The following is a 14,113-nucleotide window of genomic DNA, read 5'->3' as shown; positions in this document are numbered from 1 at the left end:
TTCTAGAGTGGTGTGTACAAGACTGAAGAGATTTTTCTACTATTATGCTTAACTAATTTTAAGGTGGAACTTACTGAATTTGTGTCTGGAATCACATGTTGCCACTTGGAAGGTAGCAAGGCTGAGACCAAGTTCCTTTCTGAACCTGTATGCAATCAATTTTTATTTTGAACACACAAGTACAGTAAAGCCTTCAGTGAAGAGCATCTTGTAACTCCTCACCCAATCCACACAACAAATAGGATAAAATTAATTATTCTTTGAGTATTCTTGTAACAAATGCTGAAGAAGATAAAATATTTCAATAAGTTGTTTGGAGAAGCTCTATTCTTAAGAGTACTGGAAAAAATAATGCTGTCTGAATTTATCTTAATGTCACTGTATATTATCTGGAAAGAACACAACTTTGTACTTAAAGATTCAATGCAGCAAGAAATTCAGCAGATTCCAGTTTCACTTCTAAGGACCTGTTTTGTGTTTCTGGACAAGTTAATTTTTGCTGTGGCTCAATCTCCAATCCTGATTCAACAGCTGTTTTTCTGAATACAAAGTGGTTTTTGGAATAACCTTATTAAAAAATTTGGCGCTTGGATGCTTTGTTTCATCCTCAATCTGCCAGTACACTTTTACTCTTTTAATTTACTTAACTCAGAGCAAAATAAAGGCGCTTAACATAGCTAGAAGAGATAAATAATTTAAGCATCTCTGTTAGGTATTGGAAGTTAGATATTGTAAAATTGTCCCATTCTTTCCTTTCAAGGACAGACTTATCTCCTGTTCTGCTTGATTCCCTTGAAATATTGGTTTTTTGTAGCAACCTGCCAACTCTGTGCCTCATCTTCCCTTCCTTCCCAGACAATCCAGCTGCACCTATCTTATCAACTTGACCTTGCTTCCCATCCTCCCTCTTTTTTCCCCACAAAAAACATCTGTACCCCTTGGCACCATGAAACTAATTATGTATTAATGATAGAATAATGATTTGACTACAGTCCCACCCACTCACCATACCTACTACAATAAATAGTACCCCAAGTTTGTACCTAACTCGGAGGGACAATAATCCGACACCGAATCAGAGGGACAGATTGATGGGTTTGTGCTCTCACTCCCCCCCAGAAGGGACACCTTTTGGTAAGATTCCCCTTGGCTACGCCGAGTGTATACCCATGAACTGTGTGTGTGACTGCATATTTTTTTTTTTTTATACAGGGCTATATAGCCAACCTGCAGTTTGCGCATTTATCGTAGGCAATCTTAAAGAATCTGTAAATGTTGCAGGCAAAATAAACTTTACTATTCATGAATCTGACTGCTTCTCTTGAATGTAACCAGACTTACAGTATATAGGCTGTTTGGGCTGGGTCAGACTTATAATCACGGTCTCAACTGTCATACTTATTAAGGGATATGTCCAGCCTCCCCTAGCCCCTCTGATCTCTGAGGGCCGGCTAGAACGCAAGGGGATTTCTCTCTCACCAAATTTATCTCTTACCCTAAATTCAACAATCTCCAAAAATAAATAAGAATGAAGAACCTAAGCTTGACATGTTGAACAGTTATGAAAACACAATCCTCAAGGTTTCAATCTGGAGAAGTCATAAAAAGGTCAAAGCAATTCTGGGAACTCTTTTTGCATCTCATTCTCTGCTGACTGTCTTTGTAATAGTGCTAACAAATTTTTAAGAGTAGAAAAGATTGCCAGGACAAGGACCTTTGACTGCAGTCACAAAACCAGGTGTACACTGACCAGGCATCCCGATTTTTGAAATCACAAGAAGGCCAGTCCTCATGCACAAGGTACTTACCCCCCATGCTCACAGAAGGAGTGTATACATTCTCTGCTGGTTTTATCCCACAGTTTGACAGTTTTATCATCACTGGCTGACACTATCAATCGTCCATCAGGAGAAAATCTAAGATAAGAGTTATAGCAATTAAGAAATGCCCCCAAAAGGTGTACAGGGTCAAATGGATTTGGCCAGTTGTCAAGGTATGTCAGTAAATACACACCATTCTTCAAGAAGTCACACTGGCATCAGTGAAACTAAAAATTCAATTACTCCAAATTGAGGAAAAACAAAGCAAGCTGTAAGTCCTCAAACTATCCCTAATTCCACAAACACATAAAATAACCCTCAGGAAAGTCTTGAGACTGACTTAAGATCTCTTGTCCTACTTGTTTCAATTTAAGTATATCTCAAGTTGTTTCTCTTCTGTGATTCAAAACAATTCCTACCTTTACCACAAGCATTCAGAGCAATACAACTACTCCCAAGATAAAAGCTGCAGCAGGAGAAGCTTCATCATTCAAGTGCCTTAGAAGAATGTATTAAGCTATCTCAGAATTTCATATACAAGACAGATCAATATCTCTCTTCAGAAGCACACATTCTACAGGATCAGGACCTGAGTCCCTAACCAGAGAACATTCTAATACATACTGGAAAAACATTCTTTCTGCTCTACTATGGGCATCTGTAGGACTACCAGCCACTGCCACCACCATATTCAAGAACTATAATGAACTTTTCACCCACAGAAAAACTATGTCTTTATCCTAAAAGGAAATATACATAAGAACCCCTCAGAACCACCACAACGGACAACTGAAAACTAAATCTGAAACAGTTATCAGGAAATAATGTTTTTATTCTTCCAGCATTTTGGAGGGAGCACAGGTGAACATTTTAACTGGAGGCATGACAAGTATAAAAGTAACTAAGCTGAAATAGCCATATATATCTCTCATTTTGCTTCTATTAGCAAGTTCAAGATGCAGAAGTCTCCATAACAGGCAAAACCAAAACAGAACAAATCATTAAGCAGCAAAGTCTCCACTTAACAAAGATCACCGAAGAAACACAAAGTGGGTACACAACTATTATCCAAAGGCATCTCTGCCAGTTAACAACAGATTTCAATCACTAGACACACCTGAATCATCCTGAATAGAAATGTGTTACACAAGACCATGATACTCAGTCTCCACTTTGTGGGATAAATCCTCACCTCTTTGTCAGAAAGCCATACTTACCTGGCACAGCGAACCCAGTTTATGTGTTGACTAAGTGAGAAGAGAAATTTCTGTCTGTGAACCATCCACACTTTGATTGTTTTATCATCAGAAGCTGTAACTAAGGACTGGCCATCACTGGAGAAATGAACACTTCTTACAGTTCCCGTATGAGCCTTGAACACAGTAGATTCTCCTTTGCTATACAGAAGGAAAGAGCACTTTAAAACTGCGTAACATAGCAGAAAAGACATCACGCACCTGAAAACACAAAGCTTCTGCATGCTGAGCAGTGCTATTAACCACCACTTCTATGGGAACTGCATGTGTTTAATGTTTGGAAGAAAATGTTGTTCAATCCCAAACCCATGCTTCACGATCCATACAGAATACATAGCTAAAACCAGTTATTCCAGTTCATTACTGGAGCCACATTCAACAGAAAACAACACATATTTCCTATAAAGAGGTAAAAATGCCGTTGTTAATATTTGCAACCATTTAAAACAACATTTATGGAAGCATAAATATAAAAGAGGATGCTGAGATTCCGTACTTTTACCAGGCCCTTTGCTGTAAGGCAGTGAGGAGGGAGGTATGTGCTTTCACAGTTCATCTAGACAGAGCCAAGCAGGCAACTACCTCACAACTGTTCCTATAATGGCTCACACTCCAGCTGAATGTTTCTGATGCAGCATCACACAAGAAACACCACAAGTGAATTCAGCATACCTGATGTTGTACAACTTCTCCATTAGAATTTAACAGGCTTTATACTGAGGCTGAGGACTGCTAAAACTGTAAAGGCCAAAAAAAAAAATCAAAAAAATTTTTTTTTTTTTTACATACCTTCCAGCAACATTCCCTCCCTCCTCAGAAAAGGTCAGAGCTGTCTAGTTTTATTTAATCTTTTATCTGCCAGAAGGCAAGGAACAGTAAAGGTTATGTCTCAGGAAAGCTTTCTTTCTGTCCAAAACCACAGAACATCCCCAAGTCTGATAAGTACTCATGCAGAAACATGAAATTACAAAATTCTGTCAGCATGGCTTATAAAAAAGAAACAACCACATCAAATTCCAAAGACTGAAATCCACACATCAGAGTAGCATTAACTGCTTCAGTAACATACCACCCCTGAAAGGCAATTCTTTTGAAATAAAGTCCTGGCCCACAGACTATAGGGCAGCTTCTCCCTCACCCTTTTATTTTAATGACTGTGCAAAACTGGCAAGCTGAAGGTCTCAAACCTGATTCAACATCAACACCTTTTGGTTACAGAGAGGTAAATTGACAAAGAACACTAAATAAACACAGATTAAAGGGGCCATGCACCAAGGTATTCACAACCAGCATAACAATAACCCCCTTTCCACACTAGCCCTTTTCTGACTTGACAGTCATAGGTGCAGTTTAAACCACACAGCTCACATGCCTAAGCAACAAAGATAAATATCACCCAACACAAGTTCATTTTTCTCAGCACATCCCAGTCCTCTGTTAAAATGTATACACTAGCTTCTGAGAAATCTAACAAGTTTGTGCTGTAATTTATTTCAGCATTCTGTATTAGCAGCACAGCTCTGAAGATAGCTAAATGACACTGTCAGTCTCTTTCTTTATAGGAGATGGATGAACACCAAGGTCAAATTTTAATCATAATTCATCTTGTGTCTTTTAATAGTATATATGCTAACATGTCACTGCAATTATTCCTTCCAGGAAAGTTTAACTAAACTGAAATAATTAAAATTGAATTTACAATCTGCAAATTTGAGTATATTTCACTATAAATTAAGATATTTAAAAAGCACTTTCATCAGATTTTAAAGAGTCTTTCAGAACCCACCAGTTCCAAGGCAGAGATTATCTATGGTTTCATAGATCATCAAATAAAGCTTCCAATGGGTAATCATAACCATAAGAACTCATAAAAAATAAACAAATAGAAATGCTTTCCCAGGTTCCTGAATTGACATGTTTATTTTAACATTGGGGTATGTTTTGTGCATGGTTTTGTTTGGTTCTTTTTTTTAATCCCTTCTGTCTGCCACCACAATCATGGATCTGCTTCTGGACACAAACCTTTAGTCTTCACAGCAGCAATTTACAAGCTCACAAGCAAAGCAACCTCTTATACCTTTTTATGTGCCTGTCCATTCAGAGAAAAATAATCCCACTGTTTAGTGTGAGAACAAAGAGACCTGAGGAAACACTGGCAGTTGTTTTTCTGCATCTCGGCTGCAAAAAGCTTCTTGTTACTTGCAGCAAGATTAAATCTTCAAGCAATTCTTCAGCACTCTGTTTGTGCTGTATTTCAATTAAGTGTTCCTTGCTGGAGACCTATCCCTTAAAACAATGCATTGCAGAGTAAAACAGTAGAACTTGAGGTGTCTCAGACAATGACCACCAAGAGTTAATGGGTCAAAGCAACTAAACCCTCTACTCAGAAATGGAAACTTCAGAATTAGGCTAAAGTACTAAAAGTGCAAGCTCATAAAAAATACACAATCTAAAGCAGTCTTATGTTAGTAATACACCATCATTTACCATCAGTGGAACACAGAGTTAATAGTTTAAAGGTTAAAGACACCTAACCATTTTGTGGACTACAGCAAGCATGCAAGCTAATAGCCTCCATCCTGCTCACAGCACCTCCATCACTAAACATCAACTTGTGTTTCAGCATCTTGTTTAACACTAGCACAGAAGCAAAGGATTGATTTGCTAGGAGGAAAAACAAGCTTGGGGAGAAAGGGGAAGAAAAATCCAACATCTCACCACTGATGAGTTACATTAGTGACTTGTTCTATTAGCATAGGAAGTTAATACTGACTTTAAGCTTTGCAAAGGATTTTAGTTTTGTTTATAGTACAATATCAAGGCCAAATTACTACTTCTCTGTTAGAGCTGTCACATAAAGTGGTTCTTCCTTCCCTCAAACAGATTCCAGTCCCAGAGCTGGTGAACTGCTACCAAGAAGCAAGGAGAAACCCCAAGCCATAATTAAAACACAAGAGATAAAAGGAAGATACTTACACACTGGGAACCCATAAACGGACTGTTTTGTCTCTAGAGCCTGAAGCCACCAGGTGACCAGAAGGGGAAAACTGAACACACATCACAGCATCTTTGTGGCCCACAAAGCGATAGGCTCTCATCTGAGGCCTCATACTCCAGATCATCAGGCATGAATCCATCGAGCCACTTGCTGAAATAGAAAGGAAAAACAAAACCACACAAAACCAAACTTGCATTAGTGCTTCTCCAATTACTCCAAAACTGCATTTCACACTCAGTTCACCATCACAGCTTCCAGCAATCTCAAGTACATTGTCCTTGAAGCTTCACCAATGTATCACATACTGTTATTCCATCAGTAATTCAAAGTCAGTCATGCATTGACTTGGACTGACAATTTACTTCCAAGTCAGGTCATGCAACAGCTACAGAGGCAAAAGCCACACAAGTTGCAAAATTTCATCCAAATAAATACATACTAAGGAAACACATAGAAGGTCTGTGAATTAAGGTTCCTCATCACTTTTTTTATTGGAAAGCAGAGTCAGCTATCAGCTGCAGCAGGTTAAATATCAAGTAACACACTACAGATGAAGCAGAGAAGCTCTGTGAGTTGGTGACTTAAAGGCAACCCAGCTACAACTCCTTCCAAGATCTCTCCCTTGTTGCAAAACATTGATCAAAGTCAGCTCAGCAGTTCTTAATAAATGAAAAATACAAGTTTGCAATGTGATTAAAGCAGTGTTCAATTTGATATTAGTAGGAAGGGTCAGCAGGACTCCGACAGTAGTCATGAGATGTTTTAAAGAAGTATGGATAGAAATAGGGTCACTCCATCTACCCACAGCCACTCTTCCACTCATGTCCACTGCTATACTCAGCTGCGGGAATAAAAAACAACCACCACAACTTGCCTTTACTCTTGGCTTCTATGAAAGCGGTGGAAGAAAGCAAAGGCATGCTCTAAAGACAAGAAGGAAGAGAAAGGGCTGGAGGGACACCTCAGGGGGCAAAGACTACTTATGGGAAGGTGGCCATTCCCCAGCACAGATGCTGATTTTTCAAGATCTCCCTCAGCAGCAAGAGCAAAGGATCACTTAAGTAGAAAGCAGAATTCAGGCGCACATGCTACATCCATTGAAAGCAGAACTGACAACTCATCTCCATGACACTAAACTTCATAGAAGCTACATCCCCCTCCCTGTTTGACAGGAGCCATATCTGTCCCTGCCAAGAGAACCAGGCAACAGGTTTCCCAAACACAAGAGTAAATTCCACTTCAGTCTAAAACTCCCCTGCCAGGTCCTATCAGTGACTCAGCACAGTGAAAACTGAAGAGTTGCTCGTCCCCTAAAGCCCATCATACTGTATGAAGTCTGTAGCACTGGAACTCTAGTGATTCATAAAATGGCAAACATAAGCCTGTGGCAACTTAACGTCTCAAACAATGACAGTAAAAATACCCCTTCAAATCAATTTTAATGCTTAAGTAACAGAAAACTGTTGATTTTTCACAGGCAAATACAGAATATACACATTTTAGCCTGCCAACAAACCCAAGCTGCATCTCTATCTCTCTACCCCAATGTCAACATCTCCAGGGAGATCTTAAAATGTTCCTAGAAAAAAAAAAAAAAAAAGCAGTTTATGATACTACCATGTCAGAACCTACCATCAATTACAAGATTTCAGTTCATTAGTGTTACGGCAAAATACCAATAGATTTTGCTGGAAATGTCCTTCTATTTCACAGTCATTTTAACACAAAAAATAGTCATCTCTCTTCCTGCTATTGATTTGGGATTATTACATGACCATTTCAAACAGGATCATTCATTATGCATGTCCTTTACAGGGAAAAAAAACCACCTTATATATTTGTCAGTTCAGTTGTTGTTTTGTATTTCATACACACAACACTTTCCTTAGGGATATTAAAATTTAAGGGGAGACAACTGTGTAAAAGTAGATAAACATACAGCCTAGTGTCAAGAGATTTGAACATTAGTCATAACTACACTGCCACTGTTTGGCAAGGATATTAAGTTGCAATATCACAGCTTCCCCAGGACTGACATTAAAAAAATGTAAGGAAAATAAGGCTCTGACATCTTAATAAAGCACTTCAATATGATACTGCTTATATGTGACTTGCTGGCAATAACAATTATCCTTACTGGACTGGGCAAGCAATCTAATAGAGTAAAAAGACCAACTCCTCTACGTTTGGCTGTTTTATTGGGGGGGAGGCCAGAAATGGGGAGGAAGAACTTTGAAGTCTCATAAGACTCAAGTACACACAACTGACCCAACAGTACCTAGAAAATTTCTTAGAATTTGTTTCCTTTCTTACCTGATCTTATTTACTTAAAATATCAAGAGCAACTACTTCATGGTCTAGATGGAGGCAGCAAAGGCTCCCATACTACTTATGAAAGGCCATTCAAAAGTAATGCTTAATTATGTTCAGAGCTCCCTTGCTAAACAGAGATGTTCGCTGACCAGATAAAGTGAAGGCACAGGAAGTAGAAACAAAACATCGCAGACAACAATAAGAAGAGCGGCATGGACAGAGGGTGTCCAAAACAAGTCTGATTGATTTTAATTTCCTTGAAGCTTCCAGAGTGTTGTGTAGGTTACAAGATCCAGAACAAGATTTTCACCTGCTATACTGATGCACTTCTACTTACTCATGCCTATTGCCCCAGCTGCCTAGCAGGTATATTGCCTCAAACTATCATTTCTGCCTTATCTGCTCTGCAAGCCAAAGCGATGCCCACCATGCCACACAGACTGAACAGCAGCTTCCCCAAGAGCCAAAACCCCTCCTGGTTCCTACTCAATGCACACACAGTGGGTTACTGAACAGCAGCTAGGACATAAGCCTTGGCAGCTGTCTGAAGAGGAGAAATGGAAGGTGGAGAAGAAAAAGAAAGGTTTTATCTTAAGTTCCCTGCATGGTAAAGCCAGGTACGTGAAATAATAAGCAACAGTAGATGTCCTTAAAGCTCTAGCTGGATGGACACAATTTTCCACCCCTGTGGTTCAACAACTGGATTTTTTTCAAAGCACACAGAAATGTTCATCCTAAAATGCTGCAAAAATTTCTTCATCATGAAAGCAAGTTCTTTGCTCTTATAGAGCTCAGTACATCCATTGCTCCCTCCATTTAACTAAAGCAGAGAAGCTCTTTATCATCTAGCCATCAAAAAAAAAAAAGAGACAATTTACCCAGTTGTTTCTTATTGAGACTGAAGTCCACACTAGTGACAGCATCTCTGTGGCCTTTGAAGTGTCTCTCCAGGGACGGGTCTTCCTAGAAGAAAATAGTGTTCAGACACTATAGGTTAAGAATCACTTTGGACAATAAAACCATTTTGTTTCTATGACAGGTGAACCAAGTCAAATATTGATCCCACAAAATGCAGGTAGCAATAAGAACAACATGCAACAAGAAATGCAAATTTCAGGTGTATGAACAAACTTTAAAAAATGCAAATTACCCAAACTGATAAAGCGCTTGAAGGACTTGCACGAATCATTCATGCATTTTTACAACATGCTGCAAGCACAGAGACCCCAAAGCTGACTTTGGAACAGATAGGCCATGTCAGTGACCACCTAAGCAAGCAGTCAAGCTCAACTTTGCTCTGACAGCTGCTCATCTCAGCCCAGGAGTAGCCAAGAGGCCACTGTTGGCACAGAAGGGACTAACTTGCAAAACTTAAAACACCTGTCAAAACAGGCAGAATCAGAACTGCAGCAAAACAGACTGACCCACCACCCCTCCCCTATGTCCCTACACAGCACCTTGCTGCAAACACCAAATAATACTTCAGGTCAGGGGAAAAAAAGGACAAATCACCAGTCCCACCCAGCAGTCTAAAGGTGACCCCACACACAAACACAGACCAATCCCAGCCCCAAGAGCACCCCAAAACCCAGGGCTGCCCCCCACCCCGAGCCCCAGCAGCATTAAGCTCCCCCAAGCCCAACTCTGTCCCGAGCCCCTCCCAGCCCCATCTGCACGATGCCACCCCACGGACCAAGCCGCTGCTGCGCAGCCCAACCCCAACAGCACCAAGCCTCCCCTAAACCCAGAAATGCCCCCCCCACCCCACCTGAGCCCCAGAGTCCCCCGGCCCTCCCCTGCACAGCCCAGCTCCAGCAGCACCAGACACTCCCCCCTAGCCCAGCCCCGGCCCTGCCTTCCCCCCCAGAGTGATGCCTGCAAGGAGCTGGTGCTCACTGCTGTAAGGGGCCTCGGACCAGAACGCACCCAAGGACACAGTTTTTGCAACTGCGATGGGGACACCCCGGAAAGGGCAAAAAAAAACCAGCAGACACCCGCGCAAGCCGAAGATAGGAAAGCTGAGAAACTTCACAGACAGAGCAATGAGCCAAGGCCAGACCTTGTATGAAAAGACTCGGAGCTCACGGACAGGACACTGCGAGACGCCTCTTCAACAGCCTCTAGGGACCAGCCCAGAGCACCGAACCCCCCGGGGAAGCCCCTCAGAGACCCTTCCCCGAATTTTAGCACACTTGCACAATGTGTTAACATACGGATTAGATTCTCTGCGCACAGGCGTGTACTTCTGGGAAATTACAGGAATATTCATTCCTTTTATTGTATCTAGTAAGCGTGCCTGTGTCTTGCGGCACGCACGTTAGGTGGAACGATCCCCCGCGCACCCGGCGCTGCAACAGAGAATGCCCGCCTCGGAAACTTCAAACTGAGCCTTAGGGGGCTCTTTTGAGACCGAATTTACCGTAACAAAAGCACCAGGACCCCCCCTCCGACCCCACCCCGACGGCCACCCCCATCAAACCCCGAGCCCGGGGACACCCCCCTCAGTGCCAGGGCTCCCCAACCGCCCACCCAGCCCCAGAGGCCACGGCCCCCGCTCAGCACCATCCCAGACGCTCAGGCGGCGCCGACCCGCCCCCAGCAGCGCCCCGGGGCTCCCCCCTCCCGGCGGCACCAAACCCTCGGGCCGCAGCGGACCCCGGCCCGGCCGGCCCCTCACCAGGCACCCGGCAGCCATGACACCCCCGCGCGCCGCACGCCCGTTCCCGCGCCTCACGCGCCCCGCAGCAACGGTTCCGCCCTTAAAGGGGCCGCGGCGCCGGGCCGGAAGGGGCGGGCGGGGGCGCTGCCGGCGGCGGGCCGGGCCCCTCCCCTGAGGGGCCGCCATTACGGGCCCGGAGCGGGGCGCGGGCATCCGCCACATCGGGGCCCCTCCTCCTCCCGCGGCAGCCGGGCTGTGAAGCCGTCCCGGCTGCAGGCACGGGGAAGAACTCTCGCAGGCCTTGCCATGGCAGTCGGGCCCTTGTGTAAAACTAAAGGGTGGCCCGGCCCTGGGCATAAGGCCTGTGCTGTGTGGAGCCGAGAGCTGCCCGTCAGGGATGAAAGACACCCCTGGGCAGCCGAGACACCACCAGCGTCCAAGCCCTTGTGACATGGCTTTGAAACCCTCCCAGCGCCATACGCAAGTACCCAGCTGGGCTAACTGCAGGCATGGCTGCAGCAGTAGACAAGCTGTAAGAACACTGCAGAAGTAGAGTTGCTTTGCAAAGTTTAGTCAAATCAGGTTGCGCCTCAACACCTGACGGGTGTAAAATCCTGGCGTAAAACCACATTCGCGATGCCCTGATTTGGCTGGGGCACCTCATGCGCATGAAGAACTATTTGCCCGTGTAATTCCAGACTTGGCGTCTTGGCCTCTCTCCTCCCTCAGCACGGGCCAGTTGCAAATTTTCATAACACAGCACTTTGCCCGTGCTGCTCCCAAGGCGGCCTTTCCCCATCACGGTTCTTACCACATCAGCAGCAGATGTGCTTCCTAACTTTGAAGTCCAAGATGAGCACTAGTTCTGCACGTAGTTCTCCTGCCTGTATTTTACAGGCTCCTTGTCAGACCATCAAACGCTGCATTCCTTCCTCTTCATCCTCTGGGCAGGAGATGTTCCCGTTCACTTTATCCCAATCACTCCTGCTTTCTTCACAATTGCCGAGCACTTACTTACTCGGAGGCCTTGTGACTTAAAAGCGGAGGTTTTTTGGAGGGAGCTCATTCTGCGACGTGGAATTGGGTTAAAAACCAAATGGATTATTCTCCAGTTATTAAGGAACTGGCAGCTTTATTCAACGCACGGGGAATCCTCCAGCTTTGCGTTCCAGCATTAACAATTACACCCGTCTGTCTTTGCTGTTGAGAACTGCCCGCTACAGCGTAGGGCAGTGGATGGGCTCTAACATGGCACTTCCTGGAGCACCACCAAGCAAGATACAACCTTCACAAGATACATTCCAAGCTATGCTGAAGTTGGACCAGTTACTCCCACTCCTAATCGACGGCAAAAAAGGAAAAGAAGTTTTCTCTAATGTGAATCGGCCCAGGGAATCAAGCAGACCGTTGGCCAGGCATTCACACCTGCAGCAGTCCAGAAGAAATGTCAATGGAAAAGGATTCAAGAAAATTCATGCCAAGGTCTTTGGAAGAAAAGGGCCCTCCGGAGCCACGGGCACACATCAGGTGCTGTGGGGGAGAAGACAGTGTCTTGAGATAACCCAGCTCAGCCAGGGCAGGGCTGGCCAGGCTCTGTCCCAGCATCTGAACGTCTTCGTGGCATTATCTGCCATCGGTTTGGGTAGCATCGGATTTTCCCACCCATCAGAAACCGTGGCCCTTGGAGCCAGCCCCCTCCCAAAGCCCCAGCCAGGGAGAAGGCCCGTCACCCCGCCACAGGCAGCACCCCAGTGTCCCCATCGGCCGAAGAAACACGGCCGGGAATGTGACTCCTGCTTTTCTTCAGATGACCACCTGAGGGCAGCCTGAGGCCTCGTCCAGCCTTTAGTTTTCTAAAGATACAGAAATAAGGAAAATTGGATAAAGTACAACATGATTGCATCAAAGATGAATCATGCCGAGCTAGCCAGCTTCTTTTTTAAGACCACCATAACTCTGGGTGAAAGAAGTGTTGAGCTAGCCTCTTTCAAACACCACTTCCCACCCTGTAACCTAAACATGCCATAGTAATTCTCAGCAAGTCCTCCCCTGGGGTTATTTGTCTGTCCATGAATCAGGAAGAGTCCAGGAGCCCCAGGATCTACTACCTCTGATAAGGACAGAGCCTTGCGCTGCCAGCCCTGCCAGGGCTGCGGTCCCTGCACACTGCGAGGCAGCACGCAGCCATGCTGGGCAGCAAAGTTCCCGCTAAGCATCGCACCCAGCCAGAATTCAGGTGGGTTGTTCTTGCATGAAATTACAGCTAACCTTTGACTTCAAGCCCAATTCAGAAAGCCCTGAACTTCTCCTTAGAGTGAGTGGGTCTAAGTTTAGCAACTAAACTGAATGTTTACCACTTCTGTATTGCAAACCCCCGTTCTCATGTGTCCTATTAATATTTAAACTGCTGAGCACACCAGTCTCCGTACATGCTTCCGCAGTTTTAAGAATACGGCAACTATGACAGTGTAAGACATATGTCAAACAGGACAGTGTGCTAGGCTTCCAAAAGCCATGATGAGACTTTTGGAAGTCTCCAGGTTTCACTGGAAAAGCTGAGATTCTTCTACAAGACCAGTGGTGAGAAGAAGCACCAAGAGATGTGGAGTTGGTCAAGGCAATGCGCACAAGCCAAGATGGAACCAGCAACCACACCCAGGTCTCCCAGTTGCCAGCAGCACTCTCAGAACAAGCTCATCCTGTGTCCATGACCACCACAATCCCAGCACAGGTTTTCAACAGCTCTTTTGTGTCGCATCTCAGGACACCCTAGAGATGGAGGCAGGGCCCATGAGCAACCAACCCTGACATGCTTTGGCATATGTCAACCCGACCAGCTGGGATGGAACAGCCACCCTGTTATTGCCCCTTTGCATCCAGAGAGCACAGCAGGGATTTAGGCAGCCTAAGCAGGCAGCTACAAGGAGCCCAGAATTCACAGAATCGCCGAATGGTTTGGGTTGGAAGGGACCTTCAAGCTCATCTAGTCCCACTCCTTCCACCAGCCCAGGTTGCTCAAAGCTCCGTCCAACCTGGCCTTGAACCCTTCCAGGGAGGGGGCAGTAAC

General features: G+C 44.5%; 1 protein-coding gene across 2 annotated transcripts in view; it reads right to left on the bottom strand.

The window, feature by feature from the left end:
* The window catches only part of POC1A (POC1 centriolar protein A), a 63,200-nt gene extending 50,167 nt beyond the window's left edge, over positions 1 to 13,033 (bottom strand). The window contains exons 1-5 of one of the 2 annotated variants that reach the window (XM_074914427.1): positions 11,065 to 13,033; positions 9,266 to 9,350; positions 6,053 to 6,224; positions 3,038 to 3,217; positions 1,809 to 1,916 (exon numbers count right to left, since the gene is read on the bottom strand). In XM_074914427.1, coding sequence (XP_074770528.1) covers positions 1,809 to 1,916; positions 3,038 to 3,217; positions 6,053 to 6,224; positions 9,266 to 9,350; positions 11,065 to 11,499 — 980 coding nt within the window. In that variant the 5' untranslated portion in view covers positions 11,500 to 13,033. The remainder of the gene's footprint in view (positions 1 to 1,808; positions 1,917 to 3,037; positions 3,218 to 6,052; positions 6,225 to 9,265; positions 9,351 to 11,064) is intronic. The other variant, XM_074914428.1, reaches the window with a different exon arrangement.
* Positions 13,034 to 14,113: the final 1,080 nt, after the last annotated feature.

Source organism: Athene noctua, chromosome 10 (genome assembly GCF_965140245.1).
Source record: "Athene noctua chromosome 10, bAthNoc1.hap1.1, whole genome shotgun sequence".
NCBI lineage: Eukaryota > Metazoa > Chordata > Aves > Strigiformes > Strigidae > Athene > Athene noctua.
The sequence above is the reverse complement of the archived record's forward strand: the minus strand, read 5'-3'. Positions and strand labels throughout refer to the sequence as shown.